The sequence below is a fragment of the Aplidium turbinatum genome, chromosome 15, assembly GCF_918807975.1.
Source record: "Aplidium turbinatum chromosome 15, kaAplTurb1.1, whole genome shotgun sequence".
Classification (NCBI taxonomy): domain Eukaryota; kingdom Metazoa; phylum Chordata; class Ascidiacea; order Aplousobranchia; family Polyclinidae; genus Aplidium; species Aplidium turbinatum.
The window spans coordinates 7,809,678-7,835,717 of NC_137486.1; the positions used below are offsets into that span (position 1 = coordinate 7,809,678).

The window sequence follows — 26,040 nt, forward strand, 5'->3', positions numbered from 1 at the left end:
CTGTTTAACATCTTTACTAAGTTCACTAATATTACTATCCAGTGAAATGAGATAAGTTGAGCTGCAATGTTTTTTTTTTAAAAAGATTTGCTAGTGTTGCTACTGTATAGTGTTCTGTGTATAGCCTACATAGCATGAATATTAATTCAATCTAAAATTAATCGTTGTGCTGATTTTGTAATATTAGGCTATATATTTAGTTTATTTATGTGAAAAGATAAGGCTTGTAATTGTTGACCTGTTTTATGTGTAATGCACCTCATTGTGGCTGTAAACCTTGTTTTTACTTGGCACTCAGCAAAAAGAATAAATTCAAAGTAATAATGTAGACGACTCGGCTGTGCCTTTATAGGGCTGCACTGACACTGTCTGCTTTGTAAAGCACTGAGGAGCAACACATTCTGCGATGAGTATAGTGCTATAGTATTATATATAAAAACACAAAGTATGATATATATATACATAATATATCACTTTTTTGATTCCACTACACAATTCTAATCTTCTTTACAACTTGAAAGTTTATGCATTGCATATGTGCATTGTGCAGCTTTTACTAACATTAATGGAGTATATATTGCTAATATTAAGCACACCAGATTGAACTACAAGGTTGTTTACTTAATCAGAAACTTTAATTTGTTGCGCATTTCCAAGTTTTTAAACTTCTGAAAGCTCATGAATATCTGAGTAAAAATTTTAGTGTTTGTTGATTAAAGCAAGACATCAATGGGTGGCGACCGTGGTACCCGGTCATTTGGTCGACAGGACATTTGGTCGACAGACATTTGGTCGACAGGATGTTAGGTCAACAGAACGATTCATTTTAGGGTTAAGGTTAGTTAACTAACCTTAACTCTAACCCTAAAATGCCCGCGGGCCGTATGTTGCCTGGCCTAGACCAAGACTTGCCTAGACACCTTGCACAAGATTGCAGAACTGAAGAATGAAGTGGATTGTAGATAAAAGTGTACCTGGGGTTCTACATTTGCCTAAAATATTTTTTCAAGTGCTTTCAGTGTTTGGTGCTTCTTTTTTCCATTTTGCAAATCTGAATTTTAGAAAACTTATAGTTGATAAAGACAGAGTGAAAACCATGAAGAAAACTATTGAATTTCCATATAGAGAGTTCTATTGATTGTTTGAACTGATGCATTGCATTTACACATTGCTTGATGAAATACTTTATTTGTTTGTCATATTGACTATTGAGGCTTATCGTATTGAAAAAAAAATTTTTTTTTGAACACTGAAACAATTGAATCAAGTCACTTGAGAAAAGCATTATACATATAGGCATATATTATAGGACCCAAGGAACACATTTTTCTGCAATCAATTTCAGCCTTCAGTTCTGAAGGCTTGTGCAAGGTCACAGGTGTTTAGGTTATCTATTTTCATAGACCACTCTGGCAACGCCTAAAAATATATATCTCGATAATGAGAATTTCTGCCTTTTTACAGCTGTTTGTGACATGCAATCAATGTTTGTGTGATGTTAAAAAGAGTTTCACAAGATTAACAATTTAGTTTTGTTTTATTTTCATGTGTACTTGGATTTTATGTTGAACTCAACACCTCAATGCAGCGGTAAGAACTACAGTAGTTTTTGTAAAAAAATTTGATGAGTTGTAGCAAATGAACCATAGGATGTTGGAAAATATTATATATCATATTATATATGTTTTTGTATCGATTTGTAGGATTATATTTCGGTGATTGTTGTTTCAAGCTGATTAATTTTAATTTATGTCATGTAGTATGCATACTATGCAATGCTAGCTTTGTTATTTTTTTGTAGGTTTAGTTAGTTATTGAAACAATTTTAAGTGAACACCTATTATTTTATTATGAATAAAATTAGTCATATGTTATTTTGGCCAAAAGTTATTTGCATTGTACATACTGTACTGTTGTATATGGATAGACTTTCTAAGGCTAAAAAATGGTAATAAATTAATTTGATTTAATTTCTTAGGTTTTATTTTTTATGTTTAAGCATGCAACTTACAAAATACCATACTAATCGAGTTTTTTATGCATAGTTGCAATTCAAGACAATGTTATTGAAGTTACAATTTTATTACAGCAACAAGCCAAGTCATTGGACAGTTATGTTGGCTTTGCCAATCTTCCTAACCAGTTGTACAGAAAATCTGTGAAGCAAGGCTTTGAATTTACGCTGATGGTTGTAGGTGAGATAAAATAGCAATAACTATTTATATGTTGAAATTTGTTTTACCCTAAAATAGGTTTTTACTTACCTTATTACCATAACTCCAATTAAAGGGCTTTAAGTACCTATATGTCTGTTGATGATTTAAGTACGGTAGGCTATATGGTGAAACAAGCTGATTGCAATTTTTTCAATGCATTTGTCGTTTCATTCTCTTAAATTTACCCTGCTTTGCGTTTAGCATTTTTATTACATTCGCACTCTCACCTGTTGCATAATGCATAGCTTGTTATTCTCACTGCATAGGCTACTATGCTGATGTGTGACTACCTGTTGTAACTTTGTGATTTTATCTTGCAGGGGAATCAGGATTGGGAAAATCGACGCTCATTAATTCTTTGTTTTTATCTGACTTGTATTCCAAAGAATATCCTGGGCCTTCACATAGAATTAAAAAAACTGTTAAAGTAGGTATACATACCTAGTTACCTACACATGCTGCTATGTGTGTTTAAAACGTTCTCACTTGTTATTTCGATTTTTTTTTACAAGGTTTTTATTTTGAGCAACGTTCAAACTTGATTGTAATGTATTGTACGACTGAATTTAGTTTGAAAATTGCAGACGATGTTGGAGATCAGTTACATTGTGTCTTTCTTAAATTTACTACCGGTACTAAGAGGCATGTGTTCCAATGGTTAGAATGAAATTTCTAAGATTTCATCCTCTGTTTCAGTACGTTTTGAATTCCTGAATATTGAGCTATACAGTTCAAAAGTTAGTGATTTACTACTGTGATTGATGTTAGTCACAACTATCAAACACAAAACATTTTAAAACTGGTAAAGCAACTGACCGCTTTCCACCAAAAATATTTGCAGCATTTTGTTAGTGAAGTCACTGCCCTATTTTGATACTCTCATGATGCTGTTTCAAGAGTCACATTCTTTATCGATGTGTTCAGGTTGAAACTACCAAAGTTTTGGTAAAAGAAAACGGAGTTTCTCTTCGACTAACCATAGACGACACACCAGGGTTTGGAGATGCAGTAGATAATAGTAATTGGTTGGTATTTGTTGTACTCTTGTCTTGCATTATATTCATGACCCACAACTCAAACCGGGTCAGTGAACCAAATAAACAGCTCAGTCACGATAGCTTGCTCTCCACAATTCAGATCTTGTGTTCTTCTGTGACTAAGTATGGGCTTAGGGTTTTAATTAGACTTCTAGATGTGTAATCTTGGGGTTTCTTGGTTATGAGAAAAATAATAATGTACATGCATTAACTAAACTATTATATAACTAAAGTCCATGTTTTTATTGTGCTGTTAAACCAATGTCAAAGCTTTCCGCAGTTTAGTGTAGCTTACCTGTCCACCAAACCACTTGTTATGTATTTCTTCATTGACATTTCTCTTTCGTTATGAATGCTCATCTTTAAAGAGAAAATGTTCGAAGATTGAAGTTGAAAACCAGGGCTGTAGGAGTGTAGGTAGAGTGGGTCTGCTACTATTCGGTGAGTCCGATTCGGTGAGTCTGATTCGGTGAGTTCCTAACCTCTAACCCCTAACCCTAAAACGGCAATGATAATTAGGCTGCGGTACCCAATAATTTAAAAAAAAAAATTGAAAAAATCCCCCGTTAAGGGATCGGACTCACCGAATCGGACTCACCGAATCGGACTCACCGAAACGGGCCATTCCGAGGTAGAGTCGTAGTGGTTAAAAAAAAACGTCCTCCGGCTTGATATAAAACGATAAACTACCGTATACAATTTTTGTTTGCAATACACTTTTAAAAATATTGTTTCTCGTTCACCGTATGCGCTTTTAAACTCCACTAGAGAGAAATGTTGGTTCTTGTCAGTTTCTGTGAAAGTTGGTAATTTTTTTTTGTGGTTAATGCGTCCGCCTCTGAATGGGGAGGCATGGGTTCGATACCCTGTCGGGTCGTACCAAAGACTTTTTAAAAATGGTACTGAATCTAATTCCTGCTTGGCGCTGACCAATAGAATGGAATCAGGTAATAATGTACTCAGTTGCGCCTCTATACGGCTGCATTGACACTGTATGCTTTTTAAAGCGCTGCGAAGCAACGTATTCACTGACCATTCTGCGATGGATACAGCGCTATATAAAAACATGCATTACTATTATGTGAAATTAATTTAAAGAAAAGAACATAAATTTGGAACAATCTGACAACACTGAAGTTGGAGTCGACTGGTTATAAATCGAGGAATCGGAGTCGTATATTTTTCGCCCGAGTCCACAGCCCTGTTGAAAACACACCTCATGAAAAAGAGAAAATACCCAGACAGCAAATCAGTCGCTTTTTACGATGATTCTGCAGACGTTGAATCAATGTAAAAAATGGCTGATTTGCTGTCTGGGTAAAATTTTGTCATGACTTTCAACGTTAAAGATTTTACATTACTTCCACTGCTTATCGGTTTAATATGCAAAATGCCAGTGCTAAACTGAAAAAAAAAAACATTTTTGCGTTTGTCCTTGTCATTTTGCAAAGGATTTTGGTAAATAGCTGGTAAAAGAACGCAATCAAACTTTTCAAACTTGCACACCTTTTGTCCTCTGTTCAACCAGCAAATCATTTTTTTACATTAATTCAATGTCTATAGACGTTGAATCAATGTACAAGAGAACTTTGCTTGCTGAGCAATGACACGGTCCACAGTGAGCTCAAGGAAATGATTTATATCATGTTCATTAGTGGTTAGATCAGACTACCTTTACCATCGAAATATCACATTTGTAATGCCTTTTTGCCTTCATGAAAAACAATGTTAAATCTTAAGTCAATGCATTTCGTATGACCCCAGATTGTAAAAACCATTTCTTTGAATGCTGATTGAACGTGTACAAACGTTGAATCATTGCAAAAAAGTCTAATTTTTGCATTCGGAATAGTGAAAGTGAAATGCAGAATAAAGGTATAAAGTTTTTCTAGCATTTTCTGCATTGATGACTAAAATGCATGTTTTAATTTTTCATATGAAAAAGTCACGCACACATTCCAACATTTGCCTGTTTTTCAAAATCTTATAGACTTAAATCAAAGTTTCTGACATGTTTTTCAAGGTGACAAGACATCAAAAAAATGTAAAATAGCCCCTTACAAGCAAGGCATGCCTTTCGTTTTTGCAGCTTGTGGTAAAGTCATTGCAGAACGCTATGGCTGCTTGTGAAATGTGCCAACAACGTATGACGTGCTGTGTGTTTCCTGCTTGAGATTGGCCCGGTTAAGAATGCATTTACGTTGATACAACAGCAAGTTTTGCTCATTTGACCGAAAAGCGCTACTGGCTTTGGCAGAAAGAAACGCAAGCTCAGTTGATTTTATTTTCTACTAGCACTGAGCGGCATAAATAAATTTCCACTTTGCAAATTGCTTGGTTGTATTTCTCGCATCACCGCTCAGGCAGCCAAGCCAACAGTGTTACATTGATGCAACGTCTTCAGACATTTCATCGTTACCGAGTTGTACATCACTTGCTTGTCAGGACTTGGTGCCAAGACCGAAAAGCCGCAATTTACTAGGCAGTGCTTTGCTTTGTCCAATGAACCGTATCGTCGGGTGGCATCAGAAAAATAATGTTTTAACTTGACATAATGTATTACCATATTGGAGCCAATATCCAAACTTACCGACTTAGTTCGCCGTTGTAATGCGTGATGACAGTTAATTACTACAAATGCAAAGTCTTGCTCTTCGTTAAAATTTAAAATAATCACAGAATTGTTGCCACAATCTTAATCGCTATGCAATAACATTTTGAAGCCTGGCTTCATATCGCAGATCTATGAACAGTCGCCGTCATGTTATTCTTTTGCCGTATTTGGTAATATGGTTTTCTTTGACCAATGAACCATGAAATACGAGAAGGGTAAACCCAATAAAAATGCTTGGCAAAGTTTGCGTTATTAAGACGGCGGCAAATGTCGGTTTTATGAATTCGTAAAAATGTTGTTTTTACTGTAAGAAATCGAAGCAACAGATTGATTTTTTAATCGTGACATTTTATCTTCCTTTTGAAGTTATTAGAGACTCAATTTCTATTTTTGTAAATACAAGCAGCTTTTCCCTGTTCGGTTTGGGCAGGGTTACAAATATTTGCACAGACGAAAGTTAGAAAAAGCAATCAATCTTGCTTTTTTTTGTGACTACAACCTTTCGGTTTTGAAAGCTCTCCGGTTCAATCTCACTGCAACTTACAGCTAAACAAAGCTAGTGGCAACAATATGTTTTTCAAACCTAATAACAAAAAACATGCAGTTTCCAAGCACTCTGCAAAGGAATAGATACAGGGTAATAATGTACTCGGATGTCTTTCCATACGGCGACGCTGCCAATGTTTGCCTTGTGAAGCGTTGAGTATTCAACAATTATGTGCGGTGAGTACAAAGCCCTGTCAAAATAGATTATTACTGTTGCGTATTATTAATTATATCAGTTTCACAGTTGGCAGCCTGTGATTGGTCACATTGAGAGCAAATTCGAAGACTACCTCAACGCCGAGTCCCGCGTCACCAGATCAAAGATCGCAGACAACCGGGTGCATTGCTGCCTCTACTTCATCGCTCCTACCGGCCACGGGTAACTATGCGACCTACATTACCCAGACAAAATCCATCATTTTAACATTGATTCAGACGTTGAATTAATGTAAAAACTGCGGGTTTGCGTTCTGGGTAGTTTGTTGTGCAGTCATTGCAGAGGTTGAATCAATATAAAATTGGCTAAATTGTTGGCTGGGTGTATCCAAAGGGGTATGTCTCCCCCGTAGCAAAATTGTATGAAGTGAAGATATAGCTTCCCCCCTTCAGAAACTAAGCTTCATACATGTAGTGCCAAAATCGTTTTTTGTCTCATCAGTTACTGCAAAGTTGATTGCATTTGTGAACGTGACTTTTAGTTGGTTTGATGGCGAATATAGTGACAACGTTTATTTCAAGAAAAAAAAACTTTCATGTACAACGGTAGCTCTTTTGCTTGTTTGTAAGCAAAATATTTTGTTTTACAATATGGCCTAAATATTATGTAATTCTATCGCTTTTCTGACAACTTTTAAAAAGATACTTCATGGCATAGAAAGAGCTACTTATCGGTATTGCTACATTCTGTTAAAACGTTTGTTTCAACATTTCCGCAAGTTGTCATTCAAGTTCGATTTATCAAATGCTTTCAGACGTAACAAATTGCCACTGTGTTTGACAAGCCGCACTTGTCACAAACTTCCGCGTTTGTCCTAACACAAACGTCATCTTACAGCAACGTTTGTAGCAATTATTCAGCACACTTTCGAAAACGTATTATGTGCTTTACGTGATGAGAATGTAAAATATGTCAGTGAATATTGTGTTCCATCACTGGCATACCACCACGTTTTATCAACGTCGCTAGACGTTGATAAAACGTTGTCAAAAGGCAACTTTTGTGGCCATGAATCACCCCTCGAGCCAAATTCTTCATCCTAGATAAGGCAACTACGCTTTTTGTTGTTGTTTATGTTGTTGTTGTAGGGTTGCTGACTGCTTCTTGATTTGGTTAAGTTTGAGGATAAGCCCTTAGGTTGTAGTGCACAAGTTAACAAATTTAATCTTTTTACATTGCATGGATTTAAATCAAAAAGGACTGATATTGTTGGGCTACTTTTCGCTTACTTTGACGTTTGCGAGATGTTTCGACGACAAACTACATCAATTTCAAATATTTTCCATGCTAATTTTACGCAAAGCGACGTAGAAACAATACTTTCTGATGCCTAATTATACGAGCGCAGTTAGCAAGCAAGTTAGAAGCAGTGGGAACAATAAAGCTCCTTGTAGCCGAGTTGTGTTTAGTTTTCCAAAGTTAAGTGTCATCTTAAGCTCTTGACAGCTTTTGAAGTAATAATAATAATAAAACAACAACACTCGTGTGTTCACTATAGCAATACTATAGCTTACAATGAGCTATTTCTTCATTAATTACGTTGTGGTCGAAAAATTAGAAGAAAAAAATTTCATTGGTTTGTTGGTTTTAGCGCGTTAAAATAAATATATGTAATAAAAACATTTTCATTAAAATTAACTTAAAGTTTCGAAACTTCTTTCTTTCAGCCTAAAGCCTCTGGACATCGAGTTTATGAAAAATCTTCATGACAAAGTGAATATCATCCCTCTGATAGCAAAGGCCGATACCATGACCCCTGAGGAATGCATCAGGTTCAAAAAGCAGGTACGTGCCGAGACTGCAAAACCCGTAATTTTTACATTGATTCAACGTCTGCAGATGTAAAAAATGATGGATTTAACTGTCTGAGAATTGTTCTCAGTGCGTTTGACAACCAATTGCTCAAAATCCTAATTCCGACGAATTAGCTTAATTTGCCAAGCATCCTTATCATCAACCAGTATTTGATTATACAGACCATTCATTGTGGCCTGCCTGTTGGTCGAGAGTGAAGTCTTACTCCCCTCTCCTTGCGATTCAATAGGTTGTAGAGTCCTTGTCCAAGGCTACAACGTCACGCTTAGAGTTTGTTCCTAGAAAGCTTTGTTCTCTCTTGACCCCGCTGTGCTGCAATGTTGACGCATTTGACCAAGGAGATCCAGCTGGTGCTGCGCTTAACGTGTCCAAGCTTGGTCCAAGCCAAGAAGAGTTTTACAAAATGTTGTTGCAGAATATTTAATTTTATCTTTGATTTCTCAAACTGTTGTCCGATGCACAAGTCGATGGCAGCTGACGATTTATTAACATTATCAGACGTTGTATCAACGTAGAAATGACTTTTTTCTGCAATTTGCTTCATGTGATTAATCAGATCCTGTTTATGGCAACTGTTTTCTTGTTTTGGGTTGTGAGAAACAATTTCATAGAAAAGTTTTGTCAACTATTTCCACAATCTTTTTTTTGTTTAGAAAGGCCTCACACATAAAAAAAATTGTAACGCTTCTCCTTTACAACACGCAAGAAAGTCGTATTTTTTTCTTGAAGCATGCTTTGCTCTGTGGAAAATCAAAACATACAAACCCAGTTAGCAAATCAGTCGTTTTTTACATTGCTTCAACGTCTGCAGACGTTACCACTTTTGAGATAATACAACTTTGGAGTTTTCTTTTCACAACCTCCGTTGATAGGAAGGCTTGGCATGTCAAATCTTTCAATTTATTTCTTTGCAGATCATGAAAGAAATCCGAGAGCACAACATCCAACTCTATGAGTTCCCTGAGTGCGAAGATGAGGAAGAAAACCGACTCAACAGAAAACTAAAGGTAAAAGTTCGATCTGAAAACCAATTTTTTTCTTGTGTTGCCTTTATAGGCTATTCCCATGGTGGGTTTGAACATTTACAAAAACCTTTGTCTGTGCACATAAATCGAACTGATTGCGTTCAGCTGTGTCAAGACCTCCGGTTTAACTTATTTCGATGGCACAGTTGCGCAAAAGATTTTGAAAATATGCTGCTGATTGTTTTTTTTTATATAATTTTAGATTAAAACAAAATAGGTAAAAATGGTAGAACACAATGGGGGAAAAAAAGTAGAAGAAAATGGGGTAAAAAAGAGTAGAAGAAAATAGGTGAAAAAGGTATAAAATGGGATACCAAAGTGTTTGCCGTTGTAGAGCCACGACAAACGCGAAATGTTTTTTTTTATTGTTGCGTATCAACCAGGAGCTCTGCTGCAAGAGTCTCGTGGTCTATTTATATTCGTGCTTTAATGTTTATGTTTAACCGGCGCTGTATAAAGTCTAGGAAATGACAGGTTTAATATTTATCTAGCTTACGTCGCATAACGTCAACGTAACAAAAATGCAACCACTTAAAACTGAACTCCTAAACAGCACAATCCATCATTTTTACAGACATTGAATCAATGTAAAAATGACGGATTTTGTCTGCGTAGGCTTAAAAATTATTAAAATCCTAAGCCAGCTATCGATGAAATGTTGCTTTGAAATGATTAAACAGCGCCATGCCATATCAACCAACTTGGAAGAACCAAGTCATATCCTTATTGAACCAATCCATTTCACAACTGCTCACGTTTTATTGACTTAAATTTGTCACATCTGCTCCGTTCCTTTGGCTTCACCGGAAAGAGATACGTCAAACAGTCAAGCAAGCTATTACTACAGTACCGGAATTGTACAGCTCGATCTAGTAATTGAATGCCACGACTGTTTGACCTCACTAGTCACTACTACTGACAGATTACCCTTTAAAATGTGTAAAAGAAAATATAGTTATGACGTATCGTTTATTACTGTAAGATATAATAGACAGATAAACAAACGAACTTGGCAAAATTTGCCGAAAACGTTTAAATTTATGTAGTTATCTTTGTATGTTATGTATTGTTTTTGAATTATGCAATTCAATCCTATCAAGTTGCTATCTATTATCTCTCTATGGTATTCAAACATTATCTCTCTACCAAAGCTATGTTAAGATGTAATTCCTGTGTTTTTAACTACCTATACAGCAAAATCCGTCATTTTACATTGATTCAACGTCTGCTAAGTGCATCTCTAAAAATAAAGTCGCAGTTTTATTTTATTGTTTTGTGAAATGACGTGTATCATTAAGATGTTGCTCGGCCTCATTTCAAGGCGATATGGTGCTTGTATCATTGTATGCATTGAGTAGTTTGGGAGATATTTCTTAAAATGCTGAAGCCCAAATATCGTTTTATGGTGTTCGTTTTAATTATCGGGTACTGTAGCCTAATTAGCATTGCCGTTTTAGGGTTAGGGGTTATGGTTAGAGGTTAGAGGTTAGGAACTCACCGAATCGGACTCACCGAATAGTAGCAGACCCTCGATTCAAGATGTTTAAACGATACAAAATCGGAGACTTTGCTGTCTAAGGCTGTAAAGCGTCTTTTAATAAGCTGGTGCCAGAGTTTTAGTTCTAATTTAAAATCTAAAATACTTTTCCAAAAACAAATCAGCCACAAATCAATAAACTGCATTATTTTCACATGGTGCCATTTTAGGGTCTGCTACTATTCGGTGAGTCCGATTCGGTGAGTCTAATTCGGTGAGTTCCTAACCTCTAACCCCTAACCCCAAACCCCTAACCCTAAAACGGCAATGATAATTAGGCTACAGTACCCAATAATTGAAAAAAAAATTGAAAAAATCCCCCGTTAAGGGATCGGACTTACCGAATCGGACTCACCGAAACGGGCCATTCCGTGAATCGATGTATAAAAGCAGTTTTTGCTTTCAGATATGTCATACCTAGTTCTCACTCACTACCTCACTAGCAAACAAAATCATTTTTTTTTGTGCAGTGATGCCATGTCGGTAGACGTTGACAGTTTTGATTGGGTATTCCCGACATTAGTTTCGTCTAATTGTCCGTTCTCGAGATAAATTTTTCAATATTTTAACTAAGCTACTACACTCGCAACATACTTCTCCTGCTCACATCAGCCCCGGAATATTGTGTGTTCCAGCTGATGCTTTGTTCAGCCGGACAACCAGATGATGCTTTGTTCATTCATGACGAACAATAAAATACTACATACAAACCATTGTTTTGAAGAAGACATGTTTAGTCAACTTAAAAATGTAACTGTGTAATAACTTAAAAATATAATTTGTCATTGCAGAGCCGAGTGCCCTTCGCTGTTGTGGGCAGCAACGCTGTGCTTGAAGTTGCTGGAAGAAGAGTTAGAGGTCGCCAGTATCCTTGGGGTATTGCTGAGGGTGAGTAATAATTATTCCTTGTTTACGCAAGTAACTTTAATTTTTTTTCACATATAAGCTTAAGTCATTTGGAATTCATTCAGCTTTCATACCTTAAAACGGCAAAAGAGGGGTCAGAACTTACCTTTTTCTCCCCCCCCCCCCCCCCTTATATCTCTTTTGTGTCATTACTGGCTGACAATTGAAGGCATTTTTAATGGGGTTGTGCGACAGGATACCACGAAACCACTAGCGGCGGTACAACTGGGTCCTTCTAGACGAGAACTAGCCTTGCGCAGCATATAGACGATGCGTTGTACAGTGCTTGGTTATGCGTGGGCGAAAGAATAACTTAAAATATGATTCGGATATGCATTGCAGTTATCAAAACATGTTTGTTTTTAGACGGTTGGAACGCAGAGTGATACAAAAATAAGAAAAACATCTCATAAAGTTACAGAATTCTCATAAAGTTGCAAAAGTGCTTGTAATTAACTAAGTTTACAGTAGAAGGTTGACACAGCTTACAGGTTAAAGTTGTGGAGTCAGTTTCCGCACAACACATGTTTTGAATACCATGGTGTACACATGTTGACCCATAAACTGGCGATGTTGTAGCTACCATGACGTAACTGTAGCCTTGCATCTACCCAGTCATCATAGTAAGACGAGAAACTACGATCAATTTGTTGTCGCAATAAATTTCGTTTGTTACTTAAGTTTGCACTAACACTTGTTTCATATTTGTTGTTGCTTGTTTTATTCCCGTTATCGAGTACGACATGCTAGTTATACAATAAATAACAAAAAATAATTTAAGTCCACAATTTGGCTACATTTAAGTCATAAGCAAAAGATAATTTTCACTTTAACTCAAGCAGCGTAACACGAGAACGGAAAAGGGAAGATGCGGCAACTGGCGATGTTGTAGCTACCATGACGTAACTGTAGCCTTGCATCTACCCAGTCATCATAGTAAGACGAGAAACTACGATCAATTTGTTGTCGCAATAAATTTCGTTTGTTACTTAAGTTTGCACTAACACTTGTTTCATATTTGTTGTTGCTTGTTTTATTCCCGTTATCGAGTACGACATGCTAGTTATACAATAAATAACAAAAATTAATTTAAGTCCACAATTTGGCTACATTTAAGTCATAAGCAAAAGATAATTTTCACTTTAACTCAAGCAGCGTAACACGAGAACGGAAAAGGGAAGATGCGGCAAAACGAGCTAGCGTTATAACATGCATTATAAAACAGCTTACAGTCAGAAAAAATAATTATAAAAACACATGGCCGCATCACCAGCAATGGTGCAAGGCCAGCTACGTTATGTGAGGAGGAACGCTGCTGCGGTAGTATAAAAAAAGAGAAAGCCGGTAGGCAAAAAAAACCTCCCAAAGAGATTTTGCTAAGAAAGAAAGTAATCACAAAATCAACTAATAATAAGTTTACGAAAGTTACACAGCATGAAACATACAAACACGATACGTGATGCCATTGGGACATACTGGTAAGGCAGTGGGTTAGTCAAAATTTGATATGTCTTGCTCAGTCCAATAACACGCTCGACATGTATGCGTGATGATGCAATGCGTCTATCCGAGACAACCACATCTGCATCAAGTTGGTGCTTCCCTTTCAGCATGGTAGGCGTGTTGACTGCAACATCATAAGGTGCAAAAAGATCCTACACAAGAATACCTCTGTCAGCCATGATGCTATCCCCTTGTGAAAAGTGTTCATTAGCTTGCTTGTAGAGAGCACTTTGCTCGATAAGTTGGCGATCACTTGAACATCCACCTGTTGATGGGCCTACGTACGATACCAGCCCATTTGGAGTGATGCCAATCATAATTTTTAGTGTGTTCTTATTCTTGTAAATGGAGAACGTCATGCTTTGAGCATCAACTTTTCTTGGCTTATTGATTGGTATTTCAGTTGCATCTAAAATGACACGTGTTGTTTTGAATGAATTTTGAAACTGTGTGGGCATGTGTTCATCCACAACAGCTCGAGATGGCCAAATATTAAGTTCCTTCAGCTGAAAATACATAAAGTTGATCCATACCCTGAAAATTAATGAAACTGCTTTCACTAATGTGAAAGAGAAAACTCAGCTCTTTAGTTTCCTTTGATTGTCTTAGCTTCATTAGAGTAAGAAAGAGCTGGTTTGGTGGGTCAAGTTTGCTGCTGGTATAGTTCAAGTCATATGCAGCTGGCCCCAAGCAACGCAAGAATAACATAAAGTTATCATAATCATCGAAACCAGTGTAGTAGTTTATGACTTGCTTATTTTCATTGTAATGTTCAATTCTCATTCCAGTTGAAGCGCTTCCTCCGCTATTGTCGTTGCTATCCAGGCTGCACTGAATTGCAACTGAAGTCGCTTTCCTTCTCTTGCAATGAGGTTCCGTTGTACATTCAGCATGATCAACAACCTCTTCTTCATGCTGCCAATCTTCAATGTTACAAAGCTTTTCTAATCTTGGTTTCAAACGCGCTCCTCTTCCTGAGGTAGCAAGTGTTGGTTTGAAAGTGAACACTGATGGCACACTGTTTGCTTTCAAGCAATGTGTTGTCATGCAGTGTGTTCGAAAACGCCTGCTTACTTATTTGCTTTTAAAGCCACAGCAACGTTAAATCAAGCCTAAAATGTATCAAGCTTTGTAATATGCACCTTCTTACCCTCACATCAACACAAAACTGCACTCCCATCCCACCCATATCAGCTGTACGCGCGTTACGCAAAGCGTGCTAAAGCTTGAAGCAATCACTGCGAGGGTGTTGCTAGGACCCAGTTGTAGCGCCACGGAGTGGATTGCACAACCCCATTACACCGTATTTCTAGAAACATTAGGTTAGATTGCTCTGTTTTATTTTTTATTGAAGCAACTTTTGTATTTGCTTTTAAAATCACCTTTCGACTTAATCTTGTGTCAAATACTACATCTGAAAACGTTGTAACAAACTCTTATATTAATTTTTCAGTCGAAAACATTGATCATTGTGACTTCACAGTTCTTAGAAACATGCTGATAAGGTAAGATTGGGCCATATGACGTCACGATGTTTAAAAGAGTGACACGTGTGCCAAACAACTCTGCCCGTATTAATTACATATTCATGGCACATTTTGAAGAGATTTCTTTTCAACGTTTCAAACAACCTAGTTTATCCTAACCGGAAAGTTTCGTACTCATGTCTAACAACTGTTAGCTTTTTAGAGTAACTTAACCAGATTTAAAATTTGTTAAGACTTTTCAATATTAGTGGGTGACATTTGTGACCGATGCCCTGAAATAATGTTGGATGAGAATTATTTTTCTAGTATTTTCTTTGCTGGGGATTGCATTGAAACATTATAACGGTCACGATCATTGTCATCTTGCAGAACCCACATGCAAGACTTAAAGGATGTGACGAACAACGTTCATTATGAAAACTACAGAAGCAAAAAGTTGAGCAGTGTTACCACCACAACAGCTAACGATGGAAGATCGAAGGCACAGACCAAGTAAGCATGTCCTAGCTAGCAAATCAGCCTTTTGTTGCATTGATCCAACGTTTACAGACGTTGCGGAACATACGCGAAGCTGCCGGGATGAAGTGTCTAAGAAGTCTTCGAGTCCGAGGATAAGGATTTTCACCATTGGCCACAGCCACCCCAGATAGAAAATTAGTTGTTTTTACATTGATTTAATGTCTGTGTTACAATTCTTTCTAGTTCTTACACGGTAAGAGACTTTGGAAAGAACGATGACGTAGTTTATTGGGATATCAAACGTTAAACAGTCAGATAAATGGTGGAATAGTTCTACTGGTGAGATGATGGATGAAAATTCTTGAACTGACGAATGGTTCACCACATCCAGCACATAAAGAGATCAAATTCTGATCAACAAACGTCTTCAATACTGTATACTTTTTATTACAACTTCTAATCCCCGTAATACACAACTCTAATAATAATAAAAATCAAATCACGCGCTATTTATAACATGTTTGCTTGGACCGGAAGCTTCCAAAGACTAGGGTAATATTACATAACTAGAACTTTGGTCAACAAGTCAAAGAAGTTTCCAAAATCTCACGTTCACTAAATTTTCTAGAAGCAGATTTCTAAAAGATTACTATCGGTCAATAATCCTCGAAACACCACAACAGAATTACGCAATAAAATAGTTCACCTATTCTAGAACTTGAATGTAGCCTGCCGCCCGAGCTATGCGGATTGATTGTGACAGTCTGCAGACGTCGAATCAATGTAAAAGACTAATTTGCTGTCTGGGACATACACATCTTGGAGATTAATATAATTTCAAACGATGGGAAAACTGTAACTTTTGAAAGTGGTGTAGGCGTTTGTGCATGAAAGCTATTGTTATGTTTCATTGCAATAGACCCTGAAATGCATTCAAAATTTTATTTAATTCCCATAAAAAGTGCTTTTTTGCTAATTAATTTCTTGTACTCAACGCAGAAGCCCGTTGGCACAGATGGAAGAGGAGAAGACAGAACACATGCAGAAAATGAAGAAAATGGAGCAGGAGATGGAGGAAGTCTTCAAGATGAAAGTTCAAGAGAAGAAGCAAAAACTACAAGACTCTGAAGCCGACGTAAGAGACTGTTGTCTGGGTGGCCTTATTGTTACAACAGGCTCGACTGTAAACTGTTGCTGAGAAGTGGTTTTAGCAGTGGTATTTATCGATCGCTTTAATGTTAAGAAGCTTTTCAAATCGTCTAAAAATTAAAGTACTTGAAGTGGGCGTGGTCATGATTTACCTATGCCTTTGATTGACAGCTGTCACGTCGTCACGAGGCGATGAAGAAGAAGTTGGAATCGGAATACTTGGCCTTGGAAGAGAAGCATGGTCAGTTCGAGAAGGACAAACAGGAATTCGAGCTGTTGCAGCAAAAGCATTCCGAAGAGAAGAAATCCGAAAAGTGAGTTCAAAAATTGCCACTTTCGGTATCTCTACGATTAAGAGATGGCATAGTTCGCTCCGTGTAAATACTCGATAGGAACGTAAGCCTAGTTCAAATTCAAGCCTGGCAATTTTGTTAAAACATGACTCTTGCAAGAAACTGACGTAAAATCAAGCGAATAATAGGACAAAAATTCAAGCTTTGACTTTCCAGTCATTGAGTTTCGACTTACCAGTCTGTCGAGTCTTCTCAGTTTCGATCTTCTAGTCATTGTAGTCAGTCAAACTTCACTTTCAAATGCATCGAGTGAGTCAAGTTTTGATTTTGAAATAATCGAATCGTTCAAACTTTGAGTTTCCAGTCAGTCAAGTCAACCCAGTTTCGACTTCCCAGTCAATCGAGTCACACCAGTTTCCACTTTCAGGTTAGTCAAGTCATTTAAGCTTAGTCTTTTTCAGTTGAAACATCCAAGCTTTGACTTTCCAAGCAATCAACAGTCGTCAAGTCATGAAGTTTAGACGGTGAAGTCAGTTGAGTTACTAAAACATTGACGTTTGAGTCAGTCGAGTGATTCTAGTCTTTGCTTTCCAGTCAGTCGAGGCGTTCAAGCTTTGATCTTATACAGAAAAAGCATACGCTCAACATGCGTCGTGTTAGCTTCCATCACTCTTCGGTAAATCATACACTGGAACAAGCTAATACTGGAATTAAGAAGTGTGGTTATTTTGATGGAATTATCACTTTTTCACCAACATTAGCATCATTAGATTTTGATTTTTCTTTGAAACATAGTGCGATGAGTTAGCTGAAGTTTTAACTGAACTTAAGACCAGTAAGTTAGTTAATATAATATTGCTTGTTGAATTAATGGTGACTCTTAATGTATGGCACTGTTGGTATACTCCACCGATACGCTGAAAATTCAAAACTCTAACAACAACTAGCGGACTTACTTGATATTTTAAAATTTTCTAGTTGTTTTTTTGTTTTGTTATTATGAACTTTATTATGCTGTAGTTGTAGTGGTTACTAATGCCCGTTGCATGCTGTGCTGTGGTGTGCCTCCTTGCAACAATCTTTTAATCCTCGATTATTTTATAACTTGTTTTCTTGATTGTTATAATTGATCGAGCAACATGCTATTGCTTATCCGGCCTCCATTGAAAATAAGTTCTTTTTGTGTTTATTACTAAACGTGAAAATGATGTTGAAACAACGTCTTTTGCTGCCTGAGAGTGATTTGAGAGTTGCTTTGCCAACAAGCCGGCTTCATGGCCAAGCCACTTATGTTGTTTTCTTTTTTTCTTTTCTATTTCTGCATCACCACAACCGCATGGCTTTCGTGGTCGACTCTGATTGGTCAATTGCGACGTTTCTATGGCAACAGAACGATGGACAAGAAAAGAAAGACCAAAACCCTGTTTTAGAGCGCCGCCCCTCTTCGGTCACGGATGAATAACTTTGGTAGCTACAGCGAGAAGCAACTAACCACATGACTTGACGCGGCAGTCGTCTGCTTCGAGCATTGCTCGTGATCAAACCAATGCAGTTTGCGGCAAATGACGCTTTTTCTATGTCACTGTTCGATGATGACGTAAAGCCTGCGTCATTTGACGATGTCATTTTGTTCTTGCATGCATCATCACCCAGTGTGTCTTGTTCCAAATCGAAGCGTTTAATTTTCTTGTTCTTTATGCCAAGAAGAAACGATAAACTAAGGCAGCATTAGCTGTCTTGCTTGTGGGCAAGGGTTACTGTGCATGGGATTTTTTTGGAGCACCCTTTGCGCCTGTGCTTCTCAACTGGGGTACCACTTTGACCTCGACAAAATATCATGTGATCTACCACCATGAAAGGTAATAAGAAAATTGACGGCCAAACTAAATCGTTTGTCTTCGGTGGACATTTAACCTATGTCACCTATGATTTGCTACCAACTTTAGCAATGATCCAAAAAATACTAAGTTAGAATGAACTTAGCGTGCCAAAATAGTCAAGTTGATTTGATTCTTCACTAACTTCTGATATAATCGTACTGTTGTCTCGTTACATACAACCAAGTGATCAGTTGATTACACTTGTCGTCTACAACTGCTACCATTACGTCACGTAATATCATTGTGACGTTTTTGGGCAAAACGTGACCCAGCTGAGAACTGCTAGGCACGTACAAAACTAACCCACGTTTTTAGAACGAGCCAGATGATATAAGCTTTTGTTTTGCTTCGTGCTTGTGAAATGGTTAATTGAAGTTTCTTATCACCTGCCCACTTGGCAAAATCCATTCTTTTTACATGTTATTCTGACTGGGCATATAATACACAATTTACCTTGTTATATTAAACAGCGGTTTGTTGGTTGATGTTGAGGGATTTTAAACTCAACTCAACCTAAATTTTCATCTACAACTTAAGTCTAGCTAAAAATTATATTTGTTTTTGTATTTCTCTTACTTACATTGACCAAACTATTGGACACTGATTATATTTTTCTTCAAATTGACGTGTTTTAACATTAAATTTAAGTAGTCCAAAATTGCTTTGCCAAAACTTTGTACATCTACCTGGTGTTGTTGCTTCAATTTCTTCAAATGTTATTACATAAATTCAACGATTTTTTATCTTAACTTTAGTAAGCTTGCTGACGTAATTTAGCCGAATCGCAGCTGACATCAGTCACGCATGCTGAACCTATGACGACCTTTCTTAAACGTCACATTTTGCATAAATTTTCTCACCATCTTGTTGTATTCTTTGTCACGTGACGTAACAAGTCCCCTTCGTCATTTCTTGCCATGTTTTTGCAGTGGACGAACCTGTGTCGCATTTTCCCACAATTCAATGTTGTTTCACCATAAGTTGTTAACCTAAAACTTAACATCCCAGTCAGCACATCAATCGTTTTTTTACATTGATTCAATGTCTGCAGACGTTGAATCAATGTAAAAAACGACTGATATGCTGGCTGGGATTTTGCTGCTCACTATTTGCGTTCGCGATCAAAAGAATTTTAACAATTTTTTTTTTCAAAAATCTATTTAATTGAAATGATGTGATTTGTTTATTTTTGAAATAGTTTTGACTTTTTTTACTTTTTGCGATGAATACAAACGAAATAAATTTCAGCTTTTCAACGTTTAAAACCGGTGCGATGATATCCAGCCGAGTTGTTTTAGTCTTGGAAATAAGTTTTTTGTCCATGAATGGAATTTTTTTAGATATGCGATAAAGCTTCATTGGGATCAGGTGGAAGCGATTTTAATACCGTACAGTCCCATTTGCTAACATTTGTTTTTAAAACATACTGTAAGAGCTTTAAAGGGTTTCATGATCGCTGCTTCTTAACTTATATCCTAAGAGTTTGTTTCTCATTAATTTTTCCTTATTCTATCATTTTTATATCTTTTAAGGTTCTTGTAGATCAGTTTTCGTTTAATTACCGCTTTGCATTATTTTAAAATTGCTATCAGTTTGCGTATGATAGTTTATACAACAAACCCCTCTTCTTTCGCCCTTGTAATCTAAGTAACTTTTATTAAATAATTTTCTATTTACTTATGAAGAGCATGAAAACTAAAACGGATTTAACAAAAGTGTCTTTAGATCAATGTAGGTAGGTTCATTATAACTGAGTGGTGTTGTGAAAAATTATTTATCTTATGACAAATGCTTTGTTAGTGAAGCTATGTCTAGTATTAGACGAGTCAATATAAGGTTGAACCCCAAAAAAATTGATACAAAAGGTTTTTCAACGGATTCTGTTACCTATGAGCCTACTAAATAACATACTAAAAGTCTACCAAAATCGGACCTCGAGAAAGGGATCATTTTCAAGATGGCGTCCAAGGTGGCCGCCGGTATGTTATATTGCCTATATCTCAATTGCTATTCAAGCTAGAAAGGCGGTTTAGTTGTCTATCCCTAGGTTTTCGGGGTCAATGAATCGAATTAAATAGGTTAAATTACGATAGGCTGATTATCTACTGAGATACGTATGATTTGTATATAATATACGACCTGGGGGAGCCCGGGGACATTTCGGACGCAGCGATAGGCCAACATCAGACAGAGCACGATATTAGCAAATTCACTTGAGGCTTGAGATAAACCGCAAACAAAATCATCTTGAGTTTCATTATGTAACACGCGCTTGAGAAAAGTGGTTTTCCAACATTTCAGTTTCTATACTTTTGGCAGCTTGATAAGCCGAATATAAGATAAAGCCAGGACCCTTGGGCAAAAATCTGCTATCAAGGTCGCTCCTGATCGAACCATTGATACTGCACTTATTTTTGAACGCTTCATGGTGGTCTCCCAAGCTGGACATCTATCACTGGAGCAAGTTATGTGTTACGAGCTTAGTTCTTTCCCTCCTGCTCTCTTTGAATCGAGACATGTATTCCGAAAAGCTGATAAGCCACAGTTAGCACACGCGATCTGTGATCACGCAAGTAATGCAATCCTGCATTCTGTGCCAAAAACGGAGTGCCACGTACTTGATGACGGTTCACTCCTTCACTGCATACCATGGCAGCGTGGACAAAGCTATGGTGAAATAGCACGGTCATATGCTGATTTCACCATCCGGCTATATGGATCCGGTACGAGCATTGTGTTTGACGGCTATGAAGAAGGGTCGACCATTAAAGACAACATGCATCAAAGAAGAGGACGTAATCTTCATCCTGTTGTCAACTTTACAGCGGAGACTATGTTCACAGGCTAGAAGGAGGAGTTCCTTTCACAAGATGCCAATAAACAAAATTTGATTTGGATGATAAGTGGTAAACTTCGGGAACAAAATTGCACCGTGGTAAATGCATCGCGGATGCTGATGTAGAATTTGTGAAGGCCGCAGTGGAGACATCTCTTCTCCATACAACAACGCTGATTGGAGAAGATACCGATCTCCTTGTGTTAATTGTTTACTATGCAAAGAAGATAGTAAGAGCCTTTATTTCAGGTTAGACAAGTCCAAAGCTGATGGCAGTACCAAAGTATACAACATCAACCGTTTGAAAAAAATCTTTGGACATGACATGTGTTCTGAGTTGATATTTATCCATGCCATGACTGGTTGTGACACTACGTCTCGGATATTCGGTGTTGGCAAGAAGACTGCTTTTCGGAAACTTGTGCATGGAGATCCTGTTCTTCGGTCTTGTGCTAAAGCATTCACTGCCCCAAACCAGACCACAGAGATTCGATGACCTTGGGTGCCAAGTAATGGCTGTCTTCTTTGATGGCCAGAGCACAGATTCCCTTGCGACAATACGATACAACACCTTCAGCGAGAAAGTTGTCTCTGCTTCATCATTTGTAACGCCCGAGCGTCTACCACCAACTGAATCTGCTACCCAATTTCACTGTCGTCGAGTTTACTACCAGATAATGGTCTGGGTGGGAAAAGCAGAGAGTATGAATGTCATGAATTGGGGGTGGAACCTGCAAAAGAATCGGCTCATCTCACTTATGTCAAAAATGAAGGCTGCTCCAGACAGTCTCTTGAAGGTCATTCATTGCAACTGCTCCACTGCCTGTAAGACACTCCGCTGCTCCTGTAGAGGATACGGACTACCATGTACCACTGCATGTGGACCATGCCAACTGCAAGAATGTGACAATCCACATAACAAGTTTTTTTTTAGACGAGTCGGAAGATGATGAATAGAGACAGCCGTAAGCAATAAGACAACAAACGGGCTGATCACCCTGGTTTACGATTTACTTTTGTAGTCAACTGTTGTAATTCCGATAATTTTCCGAATGTGTCTGTGTCCAGACTTTAATGGTACGCCATTCTTCAGAACAGATTAATCCCCTGTATTGATCTAATGATCTACTGTAGGAGGCCAAGTATGAGCCTCCTGTTGGTTGCAGTTTTTCTTAGATGCCTGTATAGATAGTACCTGTTATGCCGCATATAATATGCTGTCATGATAATTCCATCTTATTAGGGGAGATTGGGGATACTACGGACGGATTTTCGAGTGTTTTGTTTTCGAAAAATGTTTTATTTTAAAGTGTACTGGAAACCGTTTTGTACCAATACATATGGAATTTATTCAGATGAAAAGTGAGGAGTTGTTTCTGAAAATTGTATCACTATTCGGCTTATCAAACTGCCAAAAGTATAGAAACTGAAATGTTGGAAAACCACTTTTCTCAAGCGCGTGTTACATAATGAAACTCAAGATGATTTTGTTTGCGGTTTATCTCAAGCCTCAAGTGAATTTGCTAATATCGTGCTCTGTCTGATGTTGGCCTATCGCTGCGTCCGAAATGTCCCCGGGCTCCCCCAGGTCGTATATTATATACAAATCATACGTATCTCAGTAGATAATCAGCCTATCGTAATTTAACCTATTTAATTCGATTCATTGACCCCGAAAACCTAGGGATAGACAACTAAACCGCCTTTCTAGCTTGAATAGCAATTGAGATATAGGCAATATAACATACCGGCGGCCACCTTGGACGCCATCTTGAAAATGATCCCTTTCTCGAGGTCCGATTTTGGTAGACTTTTAGTATGTTATTTAGTAGGCCCATAGGTAACAGAATCCGTTGAAAAACCTTTTGTATCAATTTTTTTGGGGTTAGGTGCCTTTTTTCCGTATATTGACTCGTCTATATAGGAAGTTTCTTATTATGCTGCGTTGGTATTGCGCAGAAATTAATTAAAAATAACAAGCACAGCTTAAAGAGACGTGAGCATCCGACCTGAATTATTTTATTTTAGCGAATTTATTTCTTTTTTTTACCCAGTCGAACTTTGGGTCGCAAGAAAAAGTGGTGAAGACTCCCAAGAAGCATCAAGAAGGAACAAAGAGCTACCACAGACAAACCAAGATATGTCAGTGTTCCATCAAATGCTGTCTATGAAATGTCAAAATTTAGTTCTTGCCGAATTTTTTTCAGCTTGTCGCCGCAGACCAGCAAGAGATTTAGATTTGTTGATTATGACGTCATCAAAAGATAACTTTTTTCACAATTATTTGTCAATCACTCAGAATTCCGTTTTTTTTCCAGTTTTTGTTGTTTTTCCCACAAGCTTTCAGTTAGTCAGAGGTTCCAGGTGGGTCGTCACGACGCCCTGGTGCGTCATTCTTCAATTCACAAGACCACATTCATCTTACAACCAAAACCTTAAGATTTTTAAAAAACTTGGTCAGGTTCAATCTTGCAAACTTTTATAACTGTTGCCACTTCAAATTATAAGTTATGAATACTCTCAAACCACGACAACGTGCAATTGATGTCGCAACACGCAAGCTAAATCATCGTTGAATCGACGATTATGTCGACTGCGTAGTTTTAAGTTCTTGCATACCGTCGGTGCACCTCATCTTCATGTGACTTGGTTACCACTGAGTTCTACGATTGGTCCTCGTGATATTTGGAATTTGCCTGTTATACTTTTGCTCGACCCAATTTGGAGCAGTCCTTGACAACACTGCCTGTTTGTCTTACTTGGTAAGGCATACCTTCTTATCTTCGAATTATGTGTATGCAGTTTTTGCAAAAAGAGAATTAATGCTACGTCTAAACCAATGTTTTAAAAAGCAATGATATCAAACGCGTTGGAAGAAGCAATTACTTTCAAGAGTTGATCAATGTCATGGCGGTTTAAATTAAAGTGTTAGTTGTGATTACTTTTCACCCTTTGTTGCTATCGACAGTTGCTTACTTGCAATAATAGGCCACAAGTTGCATCGTCTTAACAGATGAGGTTGTATTCTTAAGAAAGCCTTCGTTAGTGTTGTTCTTCCCCTCACAGTACCAAGTTCTCTTAGTCATGTCGTGGTGGTAAAGTATTTTTGATGTTATTCTTTTTCTTTTGTAACCCAGAGTTTTGCTTTATTGTTGGCAACGAAGAGACGCCATGCTTGCAGACAGAAAGGGATTGAGCAATCAGTCGAAGAGGCTTGGCAAGAACTAGGGACGGTACATTACGGGACGCGCAACTCCGTTGTTCCTTCAACATTAGAAGGGTCAATTGCCAATTTGACATTTTTTTTACGCTTTACTGCAGGCTTGCTTTCAACTAAAAACCTTAAATTACTTTAAAACCAACTTAACTCTTCTTATATAACCGATAAAAAGTAAAATATTTTGTAAATTAGAAAAAAACGTAACCCTTCTAGTGTTGCGGATAAGCCAAAAGCGGATGAAGTTTCGCATCCCTATGATCTACAATCCCTAGCAAGAACCATCTTCAAACCAACTTATGCCGTTTGAAATGGATGGGTTTGTGGTCTCTTGTCTGAAAGCATCTTCCACGCTGACCTGTTTTTGTTGTATAGTTTGCTCGTATAACCTTTCGTGTAAGTTTATTTGCTATAACAAATTTAAAATTGTCACTAAAAACGCATGAAAAGTTCCGGTAATTTTAAAGTTACTGACGTATGGCCTACCTACTTTTTTTCATGAACAAATAAACATATTTGCGAGAGTTTTTGATTTAACTACAGTTTCTGTGAGGTTTTTTTTTATTGAAAAAGTTACCATGTTGAATCAATCAATCAAGTGACAGCTAATGGCGTTCGCTGAGGGGACCATTGAGCCACAAACCCTCTTAAATGTTTCTTACCTGAATGCAGCTGGTTTAAAGCATTTTCAAGTATGAGAAACTGCCAGGAATCACCTTACAGAGGCTTTTTCAGTCCGGGAATAAAGATTGAAAATACAATGCCATTGCGCAAAAGGTAACATCTCACTTCGCTTCGGTGCGGTCTTGGTGAGCATAGCTTGGGGTGTTCGAACCTTTGCGTAGCCTACGTAGGAGAACTCCAGCTTTGTACGTTTGACTCCCAGCACCACCGTAGCCTACCGGGTTGGTGTCCCAGTTAGCCCCCATGTCAATGAGCTTAACAACTTGCTATGGTTTGATGCTTGCGCCAAACTTATAAGTTTTTCCGAAAGAGAGCGCCGGTACGCATGGTTCACTGAGCTAAATTATCTTCGACGTCAGATAAACGCTGTTCGACCAAAAAGTCTCAAAGTTTTTCCACCCCATTAGGTTACATGTAATGATGTTTTCAATGCGAAATCTGAAATATCCTAATTGTTTCGTGCAGTAGCGTTGACAAAAAGTAGCCAACTTTTGGACACGGGCCCATGATAATTTCAGGTGCCCTGAACCTTTCTAAGAGTGAAAAGAAAACACCACATATTCTATAGATTCCTGTTGTTTTTTTAATGTCTTGTTTGGGTGGCTCAGGCTTAACATTG

General features: G+C 37.6%; 1 protein-coding gene and 1 pseudogene across 4 annotated transcripts; one reads left to right on the plus strand and one right to left on the minus strand.

Annotated features, from left to right (window-relative positions):
- The first annotated feature begins 2,094 nt into the window (after positions 1 to 2,094).
- On the plus strand, positions 2,095 to 25,269 carry LOC145784530 (septin-7-like). Of its 4 annotated transcripts, none has more exons than XM_082596366.1 (13): positions 2,095 to 2,195; positions 2,537 to 2,643; positions 3,141 to 3,241; positions 6,658 to 6,792; positions 8,298 to 8,415; positions 9,360 to 9,452; positions 11,799 to 11,895; positions 14,870 to 14,921; positions 15,273 to 15,395; positions 16,362 to 16,497; positions 16,683 to 16,825; positions 17,162 to 17,231; positions 18,195 to 19,943. In XM_082596366.1, the coding sequence occupies exons 1-13, from the start codon at positions 2,186 to 2,188 to the stop codon at positions 18,264 to 18,266; spliced, it is 1,257 nt and encodes a 418-aa protein (XP_082452492.1). In that variant the 5' UTR covers positions 2,095 to 2,185; the 3' UTR covers positions 18,267 to 19,943. The 4 variants fall into 4 exon arrangements, with proteins under 4 accessions (XP_082452492.1, XP_082452493.1, XP_082452495.1 ...); XM_082596367.1 differs by having other exon boundaries at positions 17,169 to 17,231; XM_082596369.1 differs by lacking the exons at positions 17,162 to 17,231; positions 18,195 to 19,943 and adding an exon at positions 23,575 to 25,269.
- Positions 13,314 to 14,463, minus strand: LOC145784650 (uncharacterized; annotated as a pseudogene).
- Positions 25,270 to 26,040: the final 771 nt, after the last annotated feature.

Coding starts and splice junctions, on each gene's coding strand:
- LOC145784530 (XM_082596366.1), top strand. Junction 6,793..8,297: donor ATCGCTCCTACCGGCCACGG/GTAACTATGCGA, acceptor TCTTTCTTTCAG/CCTAAAGCCTCTGGACATCG. Junction 14,922..15,272: donor CTTAGAAACATGCTGATAAG/GTAAGATTGGGC, acceptor GTCATCTTGCAG/AACCCACATGCAAGACTTAA.